Below are 20341 nucleotides of genomic sequence, written 5' to 3'. Positions count from 1 at the left end.
TACATCTCCCTCTCAGTTACCAGTGAAAGACTAGTATAAATAAGTCAAGGACTCTGCAAATACTCAGAAATGAGTACATTGGTCAGTTCCCCTCTACAATTCCTCCATTTCAACATTGTAGCTCAGGCTTGCATTTCTAATGTACTCACGTACCTATCCAAACTAAACATGCCTCATAAACTGGGATATTCTTCCTTTTAAAAAATAATACTAATTATTGCTAACTTTATATGGTATAAAGGTTCTTAACATTTTTCATGTCATGGACACTTTTGGTAGTCTTGTAAAACCTATAAACCTTTTCAGAATAATTTCTTTTTAAAATGCATGAAATTCAACTACATAAGTTTACAAAAAAAAAAAACCTATATACACTTACCTAAGTTGTGTGTGTGTGTGTGTGTGTGTGTGTGTGTGTGTGTGTGTGTGTGTGTGTTAAAACCCTTACCTTCCACCTTAGAATCAATACTATGTATTGGTTCCAAGGCAGAAGAATGGTAAGGGCTAGGTAGTAGGGGTTAAGTGACAAGCCCAGGATCATACAACTAGGAAGTGTCTGAGGCCAGATTTGAATCTGGGACCTCCTGTCTCTAGACCTGGCTCTCAATCCCCTGAGCTACCTAGATGTCCCTGATAAAATATATTTTAAAAGTTCATGGATTCTAGTTTAAGAAACCCCAATAAAGCCATTTAGGGCTTTCAATGTTCTTTATGAATATTGTTTCATTTGATAATGTTATAAAGATGGAAATATTATAGATATGAATTGTGTAATTTATAGAATATTTTGGAAACTTAATATATTTAAAATTGCTAGGGAAATAATGCCAAGAAAAACTAAGTCCTGAGATCTGAATCCTCAGGTTTGAAATATGTAGCCAAAAGAAAATGTTATAAACATATTATTACATAATGCACTTTTAGGTTTAGCAAGATAAATATGGAAAGCACAAAAATAAAGCTAGCATTAATTTATTTTTCACTTTCTTTTGGGTTGAAAAGTTGCTATGCAATACTATAATTTTTTTGAAAATTTACTTGAAAAGAAGTTTATTTGAAATTCAAAGAGGTAGGGATCAGAGACAATGTTGTGAATTTGAATTTAGGGTTTGAGCTGTATTTTAATTTAATTTTTTTCTAAATATGACATTTTGTGATATTTGAACAATTTTTTAGATACAACATGATCAAATGCCATATCAGGGGAGTTTCAAGTTTGGGTTAAATTATGGGGATGTAAACTGAGCTGCAGGGTGGTGGTTCTGAAGCAAGACAAGGATAACCTAAGGGAAAACTTGAATTAAAAGAAGAGTAAGAATAAGGAATAAGTGAATGGAAATGGAAACGTTCATTTAGAGTAGCATAAAAGTCTTCATTAATTAAAGAGAATACCTACCTTATGGAACAATCAGCTAAGGTTATTTATCTCATGATAAATTGTGATTATGATTATCTCTTTCACCCACTTTACTTGTTCCACTGATTTGTTCCCTGATTATTTCTACCTTGTGACCTAAATGGTCTAATTGTAATGGTTTTTGTTTTGTTTTTGCTCCTGTGCTACATTTGAAAACTGAAATCTGTTGGGTTTTGGGAATAAGATTCCCTTGTAGCCTTGAGAGTGATTTAGAATCACTTTGGCAATTGAATGAAAGGTAGATGTTTCTACAGAGGAAACATCTTGTAATTGGCTTAAAGAATCAGATATACCTTTAGAGCAGTGGTCCCTAAATTTTTTCAGCCTACTGCCCCCTTTCCAGAAAAAATATTACTTAGCACCCCCTGTCACATACTATCACCACCCCCTTACAGTTATTCACCACCCCCAAATGCACCTGTGGCCATCACCATTCCCCTGGATCGATGCAGCACCCACCAGGGGGTGGTGGCACCCACTTTGGGAATCACTGCTCTAGAGCAACAGTGAGGTCAGTTATGAAATGAACCAATTCAGTGATAGAAGAAATCCATTTGGGAGAATTCCATGTTGAGAGTTGGAATCAAATCCCTTTGTTTGGAAAAAGAAGAGAGTTCTTTTAACTTTTTTCCTCATTTCACCATTTTCCAAAGCATGGACCATTAGGAGCCAATACATTTATTTAGGAATAAGAGCCACCTAAGGAAAAACAGCTTCAAGTATCATGACTCCTTAACTTGGAAAGTCCAGCTTTGGAATGTGTAGAGCTACTGAGCCCATAATCATTTGTTAAGTACATACTATGTTCTGGAACCCTCATAGTCTAACAGATAACTACACTGAAAGAGAACTTTATAAGGATTCTACAAAGAAAGAAACCTTCGGCAACAAGGAGTTATGTGTTATCCCTTGTCACATGTGTTCTATTTCATATGAGACTAATTTTCTAATATAAGTTCACACACTTACCCCACAGTCCTTATAGGAGAACTTTTTTTTTTAGTTTTCTTCATCAACTTTAGCTTATTTTGTGATTAGGGCTGTATCATACTTATGGTTTCATTCTTTATTCCTGTCCCTTGCTTCCTTATTCTGCAAGTGATTTTTAAACATTGATTGATAAGTTCCCTAATTATCTCTTTGGACAATTCTAGATTTTACTTATTGGAATGGTTCTCTTTATGTCTTCAAATTTTCATTTTTAAGAGCTATCCAAGACAAAAAGGGGAAAATACATGCAGGTTCAAGGATTCAACTTCCCAAGTACAAAATTAAAGAGATGCACCTAGACAATAATTGTTGATGTGAAATGCATTTGGGAACTATAAGGTCAAAATATATCTATAGTGTGTTGTGACATCCATCAAAATGCCATTGGGCATTACTCAGAATCATTGTCCAGAATGAGAGAGGTAATAGTCTCACTCTATATCCTGCTGTGTTCAGACTGTGGTATTCCATTTTGTTTTCAAAGTTATCCTCACAAACTGGAATTTGTTCAGAGGAGGGCATTCAAGAGAACATGTTATAGAAGTATTTATCAATGAAACTGAAGACATTTAGATTAGAGAGTGTAGAATTTAAGGATATTACAGTCTAGCAGTAGACATTTACATGAGTGGTCCTTGTGACCTGTGGAGGGAAGCCAGGGACTGGAAAACAAGAGGCAAAGTAAAAGATTATAGACATATAGAGTAAAGAGACACAAAAAGGTTTTTTTGGAAAATGGCTTAAGCCAAACTGCTTCTTTGAGCAGGTGCTCAAGGAATATATTTAAATGAAAATAGAACAACAAGAATACAGTCAAATCACAAAACAAAAGAGAGGACAAAATATTTTCGAACAGGAGTACAAGATTTTTACAAGGGTTTGCAAGATTTGTGGGAAAGGAAGTTGATTCCTAAAGTTGTGGATTGAAAACTCTGCTACCTATGTGAAACTTGTTTCCTGGATGATTCAACTTTGAACTTATTCAGGGATCTTCCTGAGTCTTATCTCAATAACAGGATTTCTATTCTACTAACTCAGAGAAGAGTGTGAAACTTTTGTGTGCTTTCAGACTGTCAGGCCCCTCTTCTCGGTAAGAAGTCTAAGAGTGTGTGACATACACCACAAGTCAAGAGAAGTTTAATTCCTTTGTTATATAATTTTATCCCCAAACCAATTTTCTGATAGAAGGATTTGATATAAATCAATCTTATGAATTATTAAATATATAGCCACAACAAGAAAAATGCCTTTGCAACCATATTTTGCAACTACTGACCCTGAACCCTTGTTCATTGGAATCAGCTTTGACTACATATTCATAATTCTTAGGATTCCTTTAAAGGATGATGTCAGTCAGCTGGTGAGCATTAATTATGTAATCATCATGTACTGGACCCATGTTGGAGAACCTATGGCACATGTGCCAGAAGGTGCTGCTCCCCTCCCCCTCTTTTCATCCACCTTAAGTAATTTCTCTCATCTCCTGCCCCTCTGTCCAACAGTCCAATGAGAGTGCTTCCTCCCTCCTATGTCTGAGGTAAGATGGAGGGCTCACATGGAGTGTGAGGGTTGCAATTTGGGCACTTGTTCTCTAAAAGGTTTGCTGTCACTGTCCTAGGCACTTTGTTCACAGGTATGATGACGAAAAGAAAATATTTCAATAAAAATATTCTATTTGAAAAAAAGGGGAAAAAGCATATACAAAGAGCATATACAAAATGCATTATGTCCCAAAACTTTTAGCGCAGCTTAAAGTTAAAGTTTTAGTAACTTAAAGCTGCACTAAGACTTTGGGGACAGTCTGTATATATAACTTGGGGGGAGAGCTAGAAGAACAAGGAAAAACTTCATAGAGGAGATGGCATATGAACTGATAGGCTGATAGCTGACATAAAATAATGTTAATAGCAGCACATCTATAAAACACTTTAAGTATAGACAGTGCTGTTATCTATGATGTACCTTGTATGATTGTTTTGCTGTCTAGTTGAATGGTGGTATGAAGAAGTTGTTTTTTTGTTTCTGGGAGAAGCATTGGCAGTTTTCTAAAGATAGTCCAGTCTACTCTCCTCATTAACTCTGGACCCAATTCTTGATTTATTTATTTATTTATTTATTTATTTATTTATTTTTTTAAACCCTTGTACTTTCGGTGTATTGTCTCATAGGTGGAATATTGGTAAGGGTAGGCAATGGGGGTCAAGTGACTTGCCCAGGGTCACACAGCTGGGAAGTGGCTGAGGCCGGGTTTGAACCTAGGACCTCCTGTCTCTAGGCCTGACTCTCACTCCACTGAGCTACCCAGCTGCCCCCTTCATTTATTTGTATTAATTGTTATAGGAAGGCATACTGTTGGACAAATTTTAGGTTGTTCAGTTAAATGAATGTCACAATCTGGATAATAGATACTCTTCATCTACCTTGTCTTTCCTGTGTAGATGGTAAGGCTAAATTCTTTTGATAAATTGTGAATCACTTTCAGTAGGTCCTCCAGTGTTTTTGGGAAAATGTCATCTGCAAACAAGAGCATTTGGAAGATCCCCTGTTCACAAAGAATGCCCTCTGATCACATATGGCATTGGAATGGTGTGCACAAACTTCAGTGGGGAACTTCAAAGAGAGAAAAGAAAATATATCATAAAAGAAATATTTGATAGGAAAAGGAAATAGGTTGGTCCTGTGATGAAGATGATCATTGTATAGACAGAGTACTCTCCCAGTAGATTTGTGATATTACAAGAAAGTGAGGAAGGCTTCCAGAAGGTTAGATGTACCTATTATAGTGAATTTATGAGATGACATATGCAAGAGAATGGACACTCATGGATCAGTGAGATCTGTATCATTAATGGGAACATCAAAATTGATGACACCAGGGAAGCATAATAATTTGTTCCCAAAATGTCTCATATATATTCTTATTTGAGTCTCACAAAACCCTGTGAGGTAGTCAGTAGGTATATTCTTAATCATTTTATAGACAAGGAAAAGAGAGGCTAAATTGCTTGTCTATCATCACACAGCTAGAAGGAGTCAGAGGCAGGATTTAGACAGAGAGTATGCAAACTACGGGCTTACTACTTTATCCACTATGTCCCCTTGACTCTTTTGAGTGGCTGTCATACAGAAAATGTTTATTCTCTTTGATTTGAGAGCAGAAATTGAAGCAATGGGTGGAAGTTTCAAAAAGGTAGATTTTGACTTAGTGTGGGGAAAATTTATTCCTATAATTAGAGATGCACAGAAATGTGCCTAAACAGTCTGTCAGTTGCCCTTCAGAACTTTTCATATAGAAGCTTAATGACTACTTGTAGGACATGTTTTAGGCAATATTCTTAAAAAAATTCTTACCTTCTGTCTTAGAATATGGTGTCTTGATTCTAAGGCAGAATGAGTGATAAGAACTAGACAATGGGGGTTAAGTGATTTACTCAGAGTTACACAGGTAGGAACTATCTGAAGCCATATTTAAGCCCAGGGTCTCCTGTTTCTAGGCCTGACTCAATGTTTTGAGCCACCTAGCTTCACCTTGTAGGCAATATTTTTTTTTTTTATCAGATTTGAATTGACTCTGAGTGACTAATTTTCTATATTTCTGGATGGTTAGGAAATAATTATATGTATTACAAAAATTTTAGTCCCATAGAAATAGGATTCATAACCTTGTTTCTTCCAGGCATAAATTAACTTGGTGAATTTAAAAGAGGAATTGGTTTAAAAATTACATTTCTAAGTAACACTTTTGAGGAAAACAGTTATGTATCTTTGTTTACTTGTATTTACTTTGAAAGGAAATATCTACCCAAGATAGTGATTTTATTTTCAACCAAAACCAACTGCACTGAGAGAGTTTTATTCTGAATATTTTGAGGTATCTTGGATTGGAGTAGCAACTTTGAAATTAAGCCTCCTTTTTTTTTTAAGGTAATTTTGAAATGAAGCCTCCTTTTAAAGCTACCCTCATTACCATATTTTTAGCTAATATTTCTCTACTCCAACGAATCCATCTTCTTTTCAATGTGGATAATTTCTTTTTCTGGTATAGATTTCAACCCATCTCTTCCCCTTCATCCTATGTGTTTCTTATCTAAATCCTACAAAGCCTCCAGTACGCCAAAGTACTGGACATTATTCTCTCATTTCTTGATCATGAGAGGATAACAATAGAGCATTTTAGTAGTCCATTTTTTCATTCCTTTTCATTTTTCAAGAGTGTTATATGTTCTTTTAAAATAATTAATCTCTTTGATTTCCTTTTTGCCTCTCTTCTTGCAAAATTCTTTGATAGCAGGATATAGCAAACTATATCTACTAGCCATGTGCCTCTATGCTAATTCTTTTTAGTGACCCTCAGGATAAAATTCCTAGATACTGTGATATTCCATGACTAACAGCATTACCAGAAAAAGTTTGATGTTAAAAAAATATGGACCTTTGTTTCTAGGAGAAGTTTGGGATTTTCAAAAGCACTATGCATCTTCCTAAATATAATGCAACCTGCTTTCTTCTTATTCAATTCTGGGTAAATCTAATTATTCTTCAGCATATGTTATACACACACAAATAAAACACTAACTCTATGGGTTCTCCATCCAACTTCATATCAGAAATTATTCCTTATTCACTTTGTTTTTCCTATTGCTCGAATTAGACTGAAGATTATTGTTCTCATTTAGGCATTCCAAGGCTTAATGCAATAAACATAATTACATCCACAAATAAGACCAATTAGAATTCACTATATGTAAGGACTCCCTCTTTTATTTGTCCTCTCCTCTGAATATACTTCATGACCCTGGATCAAATTCTCCCCCTTTTCTTTCTTTTGTCAAAGCCTCCTGCTCAAGTCCTTTCCTTCTCATCCACCTCATTTCCTTTTTGTCAGTTTCTTCAAGTTGCTCACATTCACCTGTATTAGCACAGATCTTCTCTTTTCTCAGCTTTTCAAGTTCCCCCAAATTTCCACTCCACAAATTCAATCTCTAATTTTCCCAATTCTAAAAGTATCTACCTCCTCTTCACAATCCCCTCTATTTCATCTTAAGCCTTTCAGATGTTTTTTAACCCACTCCACCTTTTTGCACCAAAGCAGAAATGACTGGCTCATCATCATTCCTAAACATCCATTTATGATATCCTATTTGTGATTTCTTTAATACAAGTCTTTGTTGGACATGTGCTCTACTATGTTTTCCATGAATAGTTCTCTCCATTGTCTTTTGGATGAACCATGGTTTTGATTCTTCAAATATTGCAGTACTTCAGGATTTGTAACCATTTAACATCTTTGGGAAAACAATGGCATCAAAGAATTGGAATTTGGTGTTAGGGACCACTTTGGGATTTTTGGAAACATTGTACAGTTTCCCAAATTCAATGCATTCTGTTTTTTTAAATCCTGGTTGATCAATTCTAGAGGATTCATCTATCATTATGTCTTTTCACTAACTATTTCCCAAATCTTGAGTGATCTTTTCCCTCACCACCACTGACTAGATTCCATAACTTCCTACAAAGATCAGTTAAAAATTCTACCTTCTGCAGAAAGTTTTTCCTACTTTCTCCACCCTCTAAAATTCTCCAGGAACACTTTGTCCTTGGTCCCTGTCACTCCCTTCTTGTATTTACTTACTATATCATCATGTCAAGCCATGTTAACTAGCATTTATTAAGTATCTACTATATGCCTGATACTGTGCTGATATAGGAATACAAAGAAATACAAAAAATAACTCGAGCTCAAGGAATTTACAGTTTAATGTGGAAACAATATGCAAACAACTATGTAAAAATATGATACACACACATACATGATACACCAGTGGTATCAGGCTGAGAAGGGAAGATTATGGAGACCCAGGAAAGACCTCCTTGCACAAGGTAAAACTTACTTTGAGACAAAGAATTCAAGAAAAGGAAGAGGAAAGATAAAGTGGAAGTACCCTAGGCAAGAGGGAAAGCCAGTAAAAAACCCCAGTATTGAGAGATATAGCATTATTTTTGAGGAACAGGAAGAAGGCCAGTGTCACAGGATAGAAGTATAGATGGAAGGAATAAGGTGTAAGAAGATTGGAAAGATGGAATGTAAATTATCTTGGGTTTTCTGTTTCATTCATTTGTTAGTATCTGAACACCCAACAGAGTGCCTTACATGGAGCAGGTGCTTCATAAATGTTTATTGAATTAAATTGTTGTTAATAGGAGAGTTTAGTTAGTAGAGGAGCATTAGGTTACTGAAAGACAAAGAAGATGGTACAGTAAAATTTGTTAGGGAATATTTGTGCACACTTGAATAGATAATATATGATTTGATGGAGCAAAATCCAGAAGAAAAGGACCCTAAAATTAAAATAAGTTATTGAGTCTTCAATTCAGCTGAATAAATGAGTCACTGACAAGACTAGAAAATAAGTGCTACAGCAGGATCCCCTATACACCAGCTAAAATATGAAAAACTATGTTATAATATATGATTTCTTGTACTGAGGAATGAATATAACCTTATTTTCCACATTTATCACCCAACTAATTTTAAGTACTTTCACATAACACACTATTCTTTAAGAATTTAAATAGAGTTTTATATGACATGCTACAGAACCAATCAGTCATTTTTTGACATAATGAATCAAGGATTTAATTTTTCCCAATGATCTGATCTATAATGACACTGCCTGATTATTTATGCTCACAAGATTTTTTCTTTAGTTATCCAAGAGAAATTTATTAAAAAGAAAATGGAAATCTTTACCAATTATTTAACAAGACTACTAGAAATATTGCATTTTGAAATAATAATAAATGAAACAGCCCTAAGTTGATTTATTCCTCCTTCAAAATGAACATTGGTAACTATTATAGCTTGCTATTTGAATCATTCCAAAGAACATCTATATAAATATAATGACATTATTAAGTCATTGCCCCCACTAACATTTGAGGTTTATAGTATCTTTATCTGTCCATTGTCATAATGATGCACTTGGCTCACAGAGTTCCAAAACAGAGATATGTCTTTTGCATTTAGTCTAATTTATGTCCATCATTTATCTTTCTAAGTTATATATGAAAAGTCTCAGTAAAAGATTGATTTGATCTTCATTAGTATCAAAGTTAAAATGATCAAAATATTACTGATTTATTCTTTCATGTCAAATTATATTTTACAATATCAATCAATTAATGAGCAAATATTTATTAAGAGCTTACAATGTACCTGTTTGGGGGATGGAAGAATGGAGCAGAGGGCCACTAAGTAGTTTAGGGAAGAAGGGCAGGTGGGGAGACAAAGAAAGACTTGAGGTAGAAGATAGTTCTGAAACCAAGTCCTAAAGAAAGTTATTTATGTGAGTTATACTTTGAGAAGAGAGAACATTTCAAATATGGGATATAGATAGTGAAAAATCATGGAAATGAGTTCTGTGTGTGCAAAACAAGAAGGCAAATTTAGTAGACAGTACTATAAGAGAAGAAAAGTAATGTATTATGAAGATGGAAAGTAGGTTGGGGGGCTTGTGAAAGGCATTATAAACAAAACAGAACAATTTATATTTTGTCCTAAAGGTAATGGGATAGCTTTTAGAGTTGATTAGCAGGAGAATGACAAGGTCAGAACTATACATATGAAAAATTATTTTGTGTATATGCATGGTGAATTACAGTTGGGAGATACTTGAGGTAGTAGAGACCAGTTAAGATATAATCTATATACATGGAGCTAATTTACAGTTCACATTGTTGTTATCCTGAATGGGACCAGGATCCTCCTCTGTTATGAACTGCAGCTGAATGGGTTCTGCATTCTGATTTAAGTTTTCCCAGTTTCACTGATGATGAAAACATCTAAAGAAAGAATTAATGGAAGTTCAATGCATATCAAAGCATATTATCTTTTGGGGTTTTTAATGTGTTTTCTTACACATGACTAAAATGGAAATACGCTTTGCATGACTGCACATGTATAACCTATATCAAATTATTTATCTTCTCAATGAGGGGAGGAGAAGAAGGGAGGGAGAGAATTTGGAATTCAAAATTTTAAAAATGAATGTTAAAAAATTGTTTTTACATGTAATTAGGAAAAATATCTTAAAATTCTCCCATTTTGGAGTAATAGAAAAATGTTGGATCTCAGATATTCCTTGGTAGATAGGGTGTTTCGTTGGGTGACCAAGTGTAGGTCAGTGGCTGGGATAATGGTTATATAGTTAAAGAACTGGGAAGTGGTGTCTGGAGCAGAAGTAGTGTTGAAAACTAGAATCAGTAAAGTCTAAGGAGGCTTGTAATAAAAACTAGACTTTAGTGGTTTGATTGCAGAGCTAAAAACAACAAGAGAGTTAATTTGGCAAAGAATTTTCTGAATTTGCTACTATAAAAAGAAAATATAATTAAGCAGCTGCTCATTTGTATTAACTTAAGAATCCCTTTAAGTTGATACCTTACAACTGATTTGTAGTAAGAATACTGTCCCAGGCCAAAGTCAATGTATGTAAACAGAATTGGAATGTAGTTCCAGGATAGTACGTGAGTGATGGTTTTAAGTGTGTGACCATAAATGTGTTACAATATTAATCATAAGCATGTGATCACATTACATGATACAATAATATTTTTTATATCAAATTGATTCATGTTGAAAGAGAAAAAGTCCTGGGAAGGGGTTAGAGATTTTTCAGAAGGGGAGGGTTGGGATATACTACAACATGAATAATCCCTGTAAGAAGCCCAAGTCAAAGTGTCCTGAGATGACCATGATCTATAAGTTCTTGCTACTCATGGCTAGAAAGACCCCTTTAAGTCTTGCATCTCACTCTGTAAGTTTCTCTTTTTGCTCATCTGTCAGTGATGAAAATCAGGGTCTTTCAGAGCTTCCTGGGGCATCTATAGATATCCAATTTCTTTGTTTTTTTTTCCCATGAAATAAAGTCAGACTTTGCTCAAGAGAATATTTTACTCAGTCATTTCTGTCACTATTCTCCATTTTTATTTGCAGGTATGTGCATGGTTTTATGAATCAACATTCATTTTTTTCCTACTTTCTAGCTTTCTATGAATTTTCCTTGTTCGAATAGATCTTGTTTTTTCCACCTTTGTTCTTCATGACAATGTCAGCTTATTAGTTGTGGTGGAGAGGATGAAAAAAAGAATAATTCCTTATGTTTATATGGTGCTTTATAGTTTACAAAGCTTTTTTGCTATACATAATCTCCTTTGATTCTTGCAATAATGATATGATGTAGAAAGGGCCTGTATAATTTTCCTTCTTTCTTGGCAAGAAAACAGACTGTGAGAGGCTAAAAATTCTCCCCCAAATCATGTAGTTAGTGGCAGAATTGGAATTTAAAAACAGATGTTCTAAATTCAAGTTCATGATGTCCTCAATTCTACCACTCTAGAAGAAGAAGCATTTTTTGTGAGACTTGCATCCCAAAATATTGACATATGATCAATGGATTCAAAGCACTGTGAAAAGCAGATGAAATAGAAAAAGAAATGATCATTTAAAGGGCTATCTTATCAGTTGTTTAATTTCAGCAACTCTTTTCTTTGGATGAATATAGTGGGAAAAATATGAATTCGTCCACAGTCAAAGTTGTGGTAATGACATTTATAATAATCTTAGTTTGAATTTTGGTTTGACATAAAATGAGAAAGCAATGAAATAGAGAAAGGGGAGACTGATTTTTGATGATGAATTATTTCTTGAATCAAAAATATTTCAAATGTGAAGGTAAATCTTGGCCTTTAGCTAAACAGTCAGTTAATAAGTACTTATTAAGCATCTTTTATATGAAAGACACTGTACAAAGCACTGGGCAAAAATTTGTCCCTACTCTCAAGGAACTAAAAGTCTAATGAGGGAAATGATATAAATACAGCTATACAAAAATAAAAAATATATATATATAGGATAGATTAGAGCTAATCAGTGGATGGAAATAAGTAACATTAAGGAGATCAAGAAAGCTTTCTTATGAAAGGTGGGATTTTGAGGGGGCCTTGAAGGAATCCAGGAAAATCAGGAAATAGAGATGAGGAGGGAGAGTTTTCAAAACATGAGGAATAGCCAGTGAAAAGGCCTGGAGTCCAGAGATGAAGCATTTTGTTCAAGAAATAACAAGGAGACAAGTATCACTAGATCATAGGGTTTGGGGCATAATGTACAAGACTGGAAAGGTAGAAGGGAGCCATGTTGTATAGTGTTTTGAATGTCAGACAGAAGCTTTTATATTTGATCCTTGAAGTCATAAGGGGTCAATGGAGATTGTTGAGTGAGAGACTGAGATAGTCAGTTTTAGCTTAAAAAAGATTAAATTAGCAGTTTAAATGAATGATGAACTAGAGTGGGGAGATATTTGAGTCAACTGACATGTTGTTAGGCAAGGTGGATGGTGCAGAGGATGGAGTGCTAGATCTGGAGTCAGGAAGACATGAGTTCAAATTCAGCCTCAGACACTTACAAGCTATGTGACTCTGGACAAGTCACTTAACACCTGTTTGCTTCAGTTTCCTCAACTGTAAATGGGGTAATAATACTTATCTTTCAGAGTCATTATGAAGATCAAAAATGCTATTATGAGGCTTTTAGTATAGCACCTGGGACATAGTAGGCAGTATGTAAGTGCTTATTCCCTTACCCCTTCCCTATTGCAATAGTCCATATGTGAGGTGATGGTAGGTTTGCACCGGAGTGATGGTAGAGTCAGAGGAGAGAAGTGGGCATGAACTAGAGATGATACCAATGTAAAACTGATAAAATTGGGCAACAGATTGGCTATGGGAGGTGTGTGAGAGAGAGAATTAAAGATGATACCTGGGTCATGCCCTCAACAGTAAGAGGGAGGTTTAGAAATGGGGAGTCTTTGGTGGGGAGAATAATGTTTTCAGTCTTTGACATGTAAAGTTCAATATGCCTAGTTTGAGATGCTGAATAGGTAGTGAGAGGCACAAGACTGGAGGTTAGTGGATATATTAGGGCTAATTAAGTAGATCTGAGGATCATCCACATAGAGATAACAATTGAATCCTTGAAAGCTGATAAGAACACCAAGTGAAATAGTATAGAGGAAGAAGAGAAAAGAGTCCAGAATAGACCCCTGATAGACCCACTAGCCTTTGGTGCCATGACCTAAATTATGATTCAGCAAAGAAGATTGAGGAGCTGTTAGATAGCTAAGACAACCAGGATATAATAATGTCACACAGAAATTAGAGAGAAGAGGCTATCAAGGGGAAGATGCTGATTGACAGTGTCAAAGACTTCAGAGAGGTAAAGAAGGATGAGGAGTGAAAAAAGACAATTAGATTTGGCAATTAAGAGATCATTGGTAACTTTTTAGAGGAGAGTTTTAGTAGAATAAGGTCAGAAATCAGACTGCAGAAAATTTACAAGAAAGGATAAAAGGTATATAGACTAAAGACACCTTTCAGCTACAGAAGGAAGTGAAGATTCATGGATCAAGACCATGTAGGTGAACCTATGGCACTGTGCTAGAGAGGGCTGCTCCCTTCCACTTCTCTGTGCAAACCTGAGGACATTTCTCACATGATCTACCCTTCTGCCCAGCAGCCCAATGCTTCCTTCCTTCCCTCTCTGGGATAAGGTGTAGGGCTCACATGTGGCAGTTTGGGCACTTGGTCTCTAAAAGATTTGAAATTACTGAATCAAGGGAATAATTTGCCTAAGGTTATATTGCTACTAGTTATCTGAGGCTGGATTTGATTGGCTCCAGACCCAGTACTCTATCTACTGAGCTATCTATAATCAATCGAGTTGTCCTTCATAGAGAAGAGGTTGTTTAGTGAATGATCTTACTATTTTAGTTCAATAAGGTTCCCAGCTTAGAAAGTAGGGTTAGGAGGAGCCATTGAAGGTTTGAGGAAGGATGAAAATCTTTTAAGAAGAGCTGCTATATTGGGTGGGGGTAATGAGTCAGTTAGGGAGATGTAAAGAGATTGAGTTCTAATAGTGAAGCCTAAGTTTAGGTTATGTAACATAAATTTCTAGTGGAAGTAGTTAACACAATTTTATAATTTCTTCCCAGTTTTATGGAGCAATGTGTATGTATGAAAGCAAAGGTAGTGGAAAGTGGAAGATATTATAAAGGTGCAAGAGTTTCAAGAGAGTTTAGAGTTCAACTGATTCATCAAGAAGTTGTGATATAGAAGTGGCTGTGGTCAATGCAAGGATATTGAAAATCAAACAAAAATGGAATTTATTTTCCTGTCTTATATGTACAAATGAAGTAGGAATTGTGAAAGGATTTTTTATTCCCTTTGTCTATTTTGAGTTAATCAATCAAGAACTAAACGTACCCCTACTTAACACTTAGTAAGTCACTAAATAAGACAGTTCACAAGTCACTTACTAGAAAAAAAAGTTCATGTCCACAAAGGCCACAAGCATTGCCCCCAATTAGGGAATGCTAGGCAAATTGGGAGACTGGTTGGTACCCATGAAGTGGGAGAGAGACAGGAAATGATGCAGAAAAAGGAATATAAAAGGCAACACTGAGGAGAAGATTCATTTATTTCTTCCTTGGCTCTTCAGTGAGGACTCTCTCCCTGACCCTGTCCCTCTTCCTCTCCCTCCCTCTGTCCCTCTGTCCCTCTGTCCCTCTGTCCCTCTGTCCCTCTGTTCCACCCCACTCTGCTTCAGTGGGACACTCTCTTCAGCATGAGCTCTGGTGAAGACTCTTGGCAGTCTTGGCTTCCTGTGCACTGAAGGTTGTCAGCAGATTTTCAGTGTCTCTTGGCTCTTCGGATTTTGGCTTCTTGATTAGGACCTTGGATTCAGGTGAGATTCGCTTTCTAATTTGCATTCTGGGCCTGGAGGCACTAGGATTAGGATTTAGGGTATTTGTAGCCAGGCAAATTTTTTTCTACCTCTTTCCTATATTTCCCTCTTTAGTATCTCTACCTTGCTGTAAATAAAAGCTGCTAACAGTTATTTTGACTTAAGAAGTTAATTTTTTTATAAATGGTGACAACAACAACACTTTTTTTAGTCTTTATATTTTTCAAACCCATTTTTAATTATTACAGAAATTTTATGCATTTGGGCAAATTTTCATATTGCTGAAAAGAATTTGAAAATTGTTTTTGCTTTACAGTTGAAGACCAATCAAAATTTAAGTTTTCTTGGTAAAATACATTTGAATTTATCAAAACCTTTCTTAAGTGAAAGCTTTTAGTTGCTGTTCTTACCATTCTATGTTTAGCAAGTGTCTTTTGTATCATATATATAATTGTCCCTTAAGTTAATCATTTATTGCCACATACTTAGAAGATGTACACAATTCATAACACCTCATATTTTTAAACACTCTGCTAAACTAATGTATTTCAAGAAGTTATTAAGTGAAGGTTAGAGAATACTGCCACTTGTAAATGTTCTTCCCATACATTTTCATGAAATATGCTTTCTTTAAAACTCCTATTTTGATGCCTCATTGTTGTATTCTTAGCTATCGCATGATATGACAGAGAAATACACTATCTTTCAAGTCTGGTCAAATAGAATTGTCTTCTAACTAAGATCTGACCTAGACTGTTTTTCAAAGCAGAGGAAGCTGCAGTACAGTGGTTAAGAGTACTGGCCTTGGAATCAGGAAGACCTGAGTTCAAATTCAGTTTCAGATTCACTTTTAGGTTTGGATGCACTCTAGGTTATGTGATCTCCAGAAGTCCAACTGATTCTTATTTCGAAGCCATAATACCTACTGATTTACACTGAGTCCCTATTTCATAGGCCAGGAAAGCCTCTAATTCTCAAATCATTTGCCACGTCTTGAACCTAGTTGGTAACAGCCTTCAGGCAGCTTACTTCAGTTTATCTTTGATGACTCAGACACTAGGTGATTTCCTAGACTCCTTTTGTTATGAGTTTATAAGCCTCCCAATACATAACAGTAGGAAATGTTAGTAGTATACTATTATGAAAAGTAGAAAATAGAAAAAATACTCTTAGTAATAAGGTATAGAAAATTTTTACACAAAGGGGGATATTTTTTCCTTTTGTGGTATGTTACTTGAAAATTTAAGAAGTACTATGTGAAAAGTAGTGTTATCTCTCAACCTCAGTTTGTTTATAAAGAGTGGGAACTATATTAATTTATTTCAGGTACAATGGAACTCATCATAGATCTAGAGTCAGAGGGTCTGGATTCAAATCCTTACTTTATGTGCTTTGGGCCTCAGTTTCTTGTTAGCATAATGAAATTTTACTAGATTACTTCTAAGACCCCATCCAGCTCTAAATCCATGATCTGATAATCATTTAACCTCTAGTTATGTATGACTCTTTTTGAAAAAGAACTGAAATGAACTACTAACAGGCAAATAAATAGTACTGTGAATAGAGTACTGTAGTAGGAGTCAGGATGGCCAGCATTTGAATTTGCTTCAGATACTTATAAGCTCTACTTGGAAAATCATAATCCTTGCCTATTTCTTCATTTAGAAAATAGATATAATACTACCATCTACCTCTCATGGTTCTGAGAATAAAATGAGAGAATATACATAGACTATCTCATAAATTTTAAAATGTAATAAAAATTTTAGCTAGTATTAAACCTAATATACATCTCACCTGGAATTCTACTGTTCTGAAGTATTTTCTTTAAAGAAGAATTTATAAAGTTAGCTGAATATTACAATGTTACTATCAACACTGAAATGTTTGATATTTATATTAAAATCAATATTTGCTTAATTTCTTTTTGTCCAGAGATGGGAATAATGTACCCCAGTATAACTGAACTAAAGTCATTTAGTATTAAATTACTGGGGTCAACATTCAAAAAAGCATAATGTCTTTAACTAATTTTGGCTTAATGATGAATAGCATATTAATTAAGATCTACATTAATTAAACTATTTATTGCCAGAGAAATGATTTCTTTCAGAGAAAGTTACAGTAGGCTATCACTTCCAACATCCCTCTTTGCTTGTTAAGAACAGGGAAAAATACTGCTCAGTTACTCTAATTGCGTCTGCGCGATCTTGCTGGGTTTTGCAGTAGCTGGGCTGGTAGTAGTGGAAGACAGGAAAGAGCTGTCCAGGATTTCAGCAGCCTAGCAGACATTCAGAGTCGGAGCTGGCCAGACTTTCTCTTTTGGAGTTTAGGATCTTCGAACTGCTGGTATACAGATCATTTTGAAGGAGAGTCAAAACAGGAAGTTACTAAGGTAAGTTCACTTGTTAAATAGGAAAGAAAACTAGAGAAACGAGAAACAGAATTACGTGATTACTATTAACCCAGGAAGATGCAAAAAGAACAATAATTGTTCAATAAACGCAGCAGGATTAGCAGTGATAAATGCAGTTCAGTGATTTATAGCTTTGAGAGACTAAATAGATTTTATTTCTTCCTAGAAAGACGAGATTTGGGTGGTTTCTGACTCTGTCCTTTGGATCGTGCCCAACCCTTTATTTTATTTGATAGTTTACTTTTATTATGATATACCAATAGGTAGGGAAATGATTAAATGAACCAGATTACAATAGGCGATATATAATATCCCTTTTCTTCTCCAAGCATTCCCTTATTGGCACAAACACGCACGCAAACACACACACACACCTTTTTCCTAGATAAATGAGCTTAACAGCAGTTTGTAGACTAGGAACCTGGAACCCAGAGGTACTCATTTGTGCTTGGATAATCGTTTTAAGCTTTAAGGAAATCAGAAGTGCTAGGATAGGTTTTTCAGCTGCCAGTGACCCAATCTTTTACTGCCTGCAGGGACTGTCGGCGATACATCCAGAGCAACTTAGAAAAGCCACAGGTGTAGGGGGTTGGGTTCCTTCTGGTTCCGAACTGCTTCGAAGGTCCTCCTTTCCTCTGACTACAGTACGGGTGGTGAGGCAACTGTAAAGGAAACCAGAGCCTGCGAAGGGGCTAGGTTAAAAGTAACAGAGGGGAGTGAGAGTGGAAGGAGAGAACTCAGAGGAATCTCTTCCATCCCTTAATAGGCTTTCTTTCTTACTTTCACCTTTCTCCTCCACTCAGCCTCCTGAGAGTGCATGCAGACTTTCGGGAACCCAGTGATCCTTTGCTTTAGGAAGATGTACAATCTATCATCCAGTCTTGGACCTACGAACTCATCCTGCCCAAACCCGGAGCTGGACTGCTCACAGGAGCTCTCAGAGCAGGATGAGGGAGAGCCCAGGAGCTACAATGCTTCCAACCCTGGGCTGCTCCTGCAGCCCTTGTACATAGCAGTGCCTGTCATCTACTCTGTGATCTGCGCAGTGGGACTGACCGGCAACACAGCGGTGCTCTACGTCTTACTGCGGGCTCCCAGGATGAAGACAGTCACTAACTTGTTCATCCTGAACCTGGCCATCGCGGATGAACTCTTTACCCTGGTGCTGCCTATTAACATTGCTGACTACTTGCTACTGCAGTGGCCCTTCGGGGAGCTGATGTGTAAACTCATCATCTCCATCGACCAGTACAACACCTTCTCCAGCCTATACTTCCTCACGGTTATGAGCATCGACCGCTACCTGGTGGTGTTGGCCACAATTCAGTCCCGCAAGATGGCCTACCGCACCTACCGGGCGGCCAAAGTGGTCAGTTTGGCAGTCTGGTTCCTGGTCACGCTTATTGTTCTGCCCTTTACAATCTTTGCCCAGCTTTACGAAGAGCAGGGTCGCCTCCAATGCGTCCTGGTGTTTCCCCAACCAGAGAACTTTTGGTGGAAGATTAGTCGCATCTACACACTCATCCTTGGCTTTGCCATCCCTGTGTCCACCATCTGCATCCTCTACAGCATCATGCTGTGTCGGTTGCGGGCCATGCAGCTGGATAGTAATGCCAAAGCCTTGGATCGGGCCAAGAAGCGAGTGACCCTCATGGTGCTGGTAATTCTGGTTGTGTGCCTCTTCTGCTGGACACCTTATCACCTTAGCACCATAGTCGCCCTCACTATGGATATCCCACAAACTCCAGTCATCATTGGAGTCTCCTATTTCATCACCAGCCTGAGCTATGCCAATAGCTGCCTCAATCCCTTTCTCTACGCTTTTCTCGATGACAACTTTCGGCGAAGCTTCCGGAAGCTAGTGGAGTGTCGGACCTCTCCTTGAAGTCTGGGGCTCTTCTGAGAATCTTCTCTTTCCTATCCCTCCCACACACTCTTTTCTGACTTTGTCAGAGAATTCCTGGCCTCTCAGAGGGGGGATTGGCAGTCAGAAAAATTTTGACCTTCATAAAGGGAAAGTGAAATACTTTGGTCAGAGACTTTTCCTCCTTAAGCTTTTTTGCAAGTTCTGTGGACTTAAAGACATTTTCCATTTTCTTTACACCAACTTTTTTTTTTTTTTGAGGGGCTATGGAGGAGGCGGTGGAAAACTGAGAATTCCTCAATGTCTTTGTGCAATCCTTTCCTTTAACTTCAAACTGAAGTCAAACAAAACTGAACTTCCTTGGGAAAAAATCTGGACCCTGTGGAGAAAAACAAAGGAAAATAGGGCTATCAATGCCTCCCATTCCTGTTACCCCTATTCCCCAACAAAAATTTTGTGTGCTCTACTGCTCTGTTTTCCTCCAATGATATGTTAATTTCTTGTTCCCTTTTGCTTAACTTGAAGTGAAACGTACCAGTTGTCCTTGTAAGTGGCCTATTTCCATCTTTTTTCCTTTCTCTCTCTCTGTGTTTTGGCAACAGAGTGGGGACAGGTGTTTTCTCTTGGTTACTTAAGACAATTTTTCTTCTGCTTTGATAGTATGGAGCATTAAGGTTTCCTTCTACCACATTTCAGAGGGTCTGAGAGGTGCATTTGGAATTGTCCTGGTGCTGGAAAAGACACTGATCATAAAAATCTCTTTGAGACCTCTCTAGAAAGGAGGAAGTGGCTTCAACAAGTAACCTTTTCTGGCTTCCCTTTCTGAATCCATTTTCAGGAAAAAAACAACTGCATTTT

At 36.6% G+C, this 20341-nt stretch overlaps 1 protein-coding gene across 1 annotated transcript; it reads left to right on the top strand.

Moving 5' to 3' along the window:
• The first annotated feature begins 18478 nt into the window (after nt 1-18478).
• On the top strand, nt 18479-19504 carry NPBWR1 (neuropeptides B and W receptor 1). The gene has a single exon (XM_044682723.1). The coding sequence runs from the start codon at nt 18479-18481 to the stop codon at nt 19502-19504; it is 1026 nt and encodes a 341-aa protein (XP_044538658.1).
• Nucleotides 19505-20341: the final 837 nt, after the last annotated feature.

The sequence above is a fragment of the Gracilinanus agilis genome, chromosome 1 (genome assembly GCF_016433145.1).
Source record: "Gracilinanus agilis isolate LMUSP501 chromosome 1, AgileGrace, whole genome shotgun sequence".
NCBI lineage: Eukaryota > Metazoa > Chordata > Mammalia > Didelphimorphia > Didelphidae > Gracilinanus > Gracilinanus agilis.
This window is presented reverse-complemented; position numbering and strand designations above follow the sequence as displayed.

Coding starts and splice junctions, on each gene's coding strand:
- NPBWR1 (XM_044682723.1), top strand. CDS start 18,479: ATGTACAATCTATCATCCAGTCTTGGACCTACGAACTCATCCTGCCCA.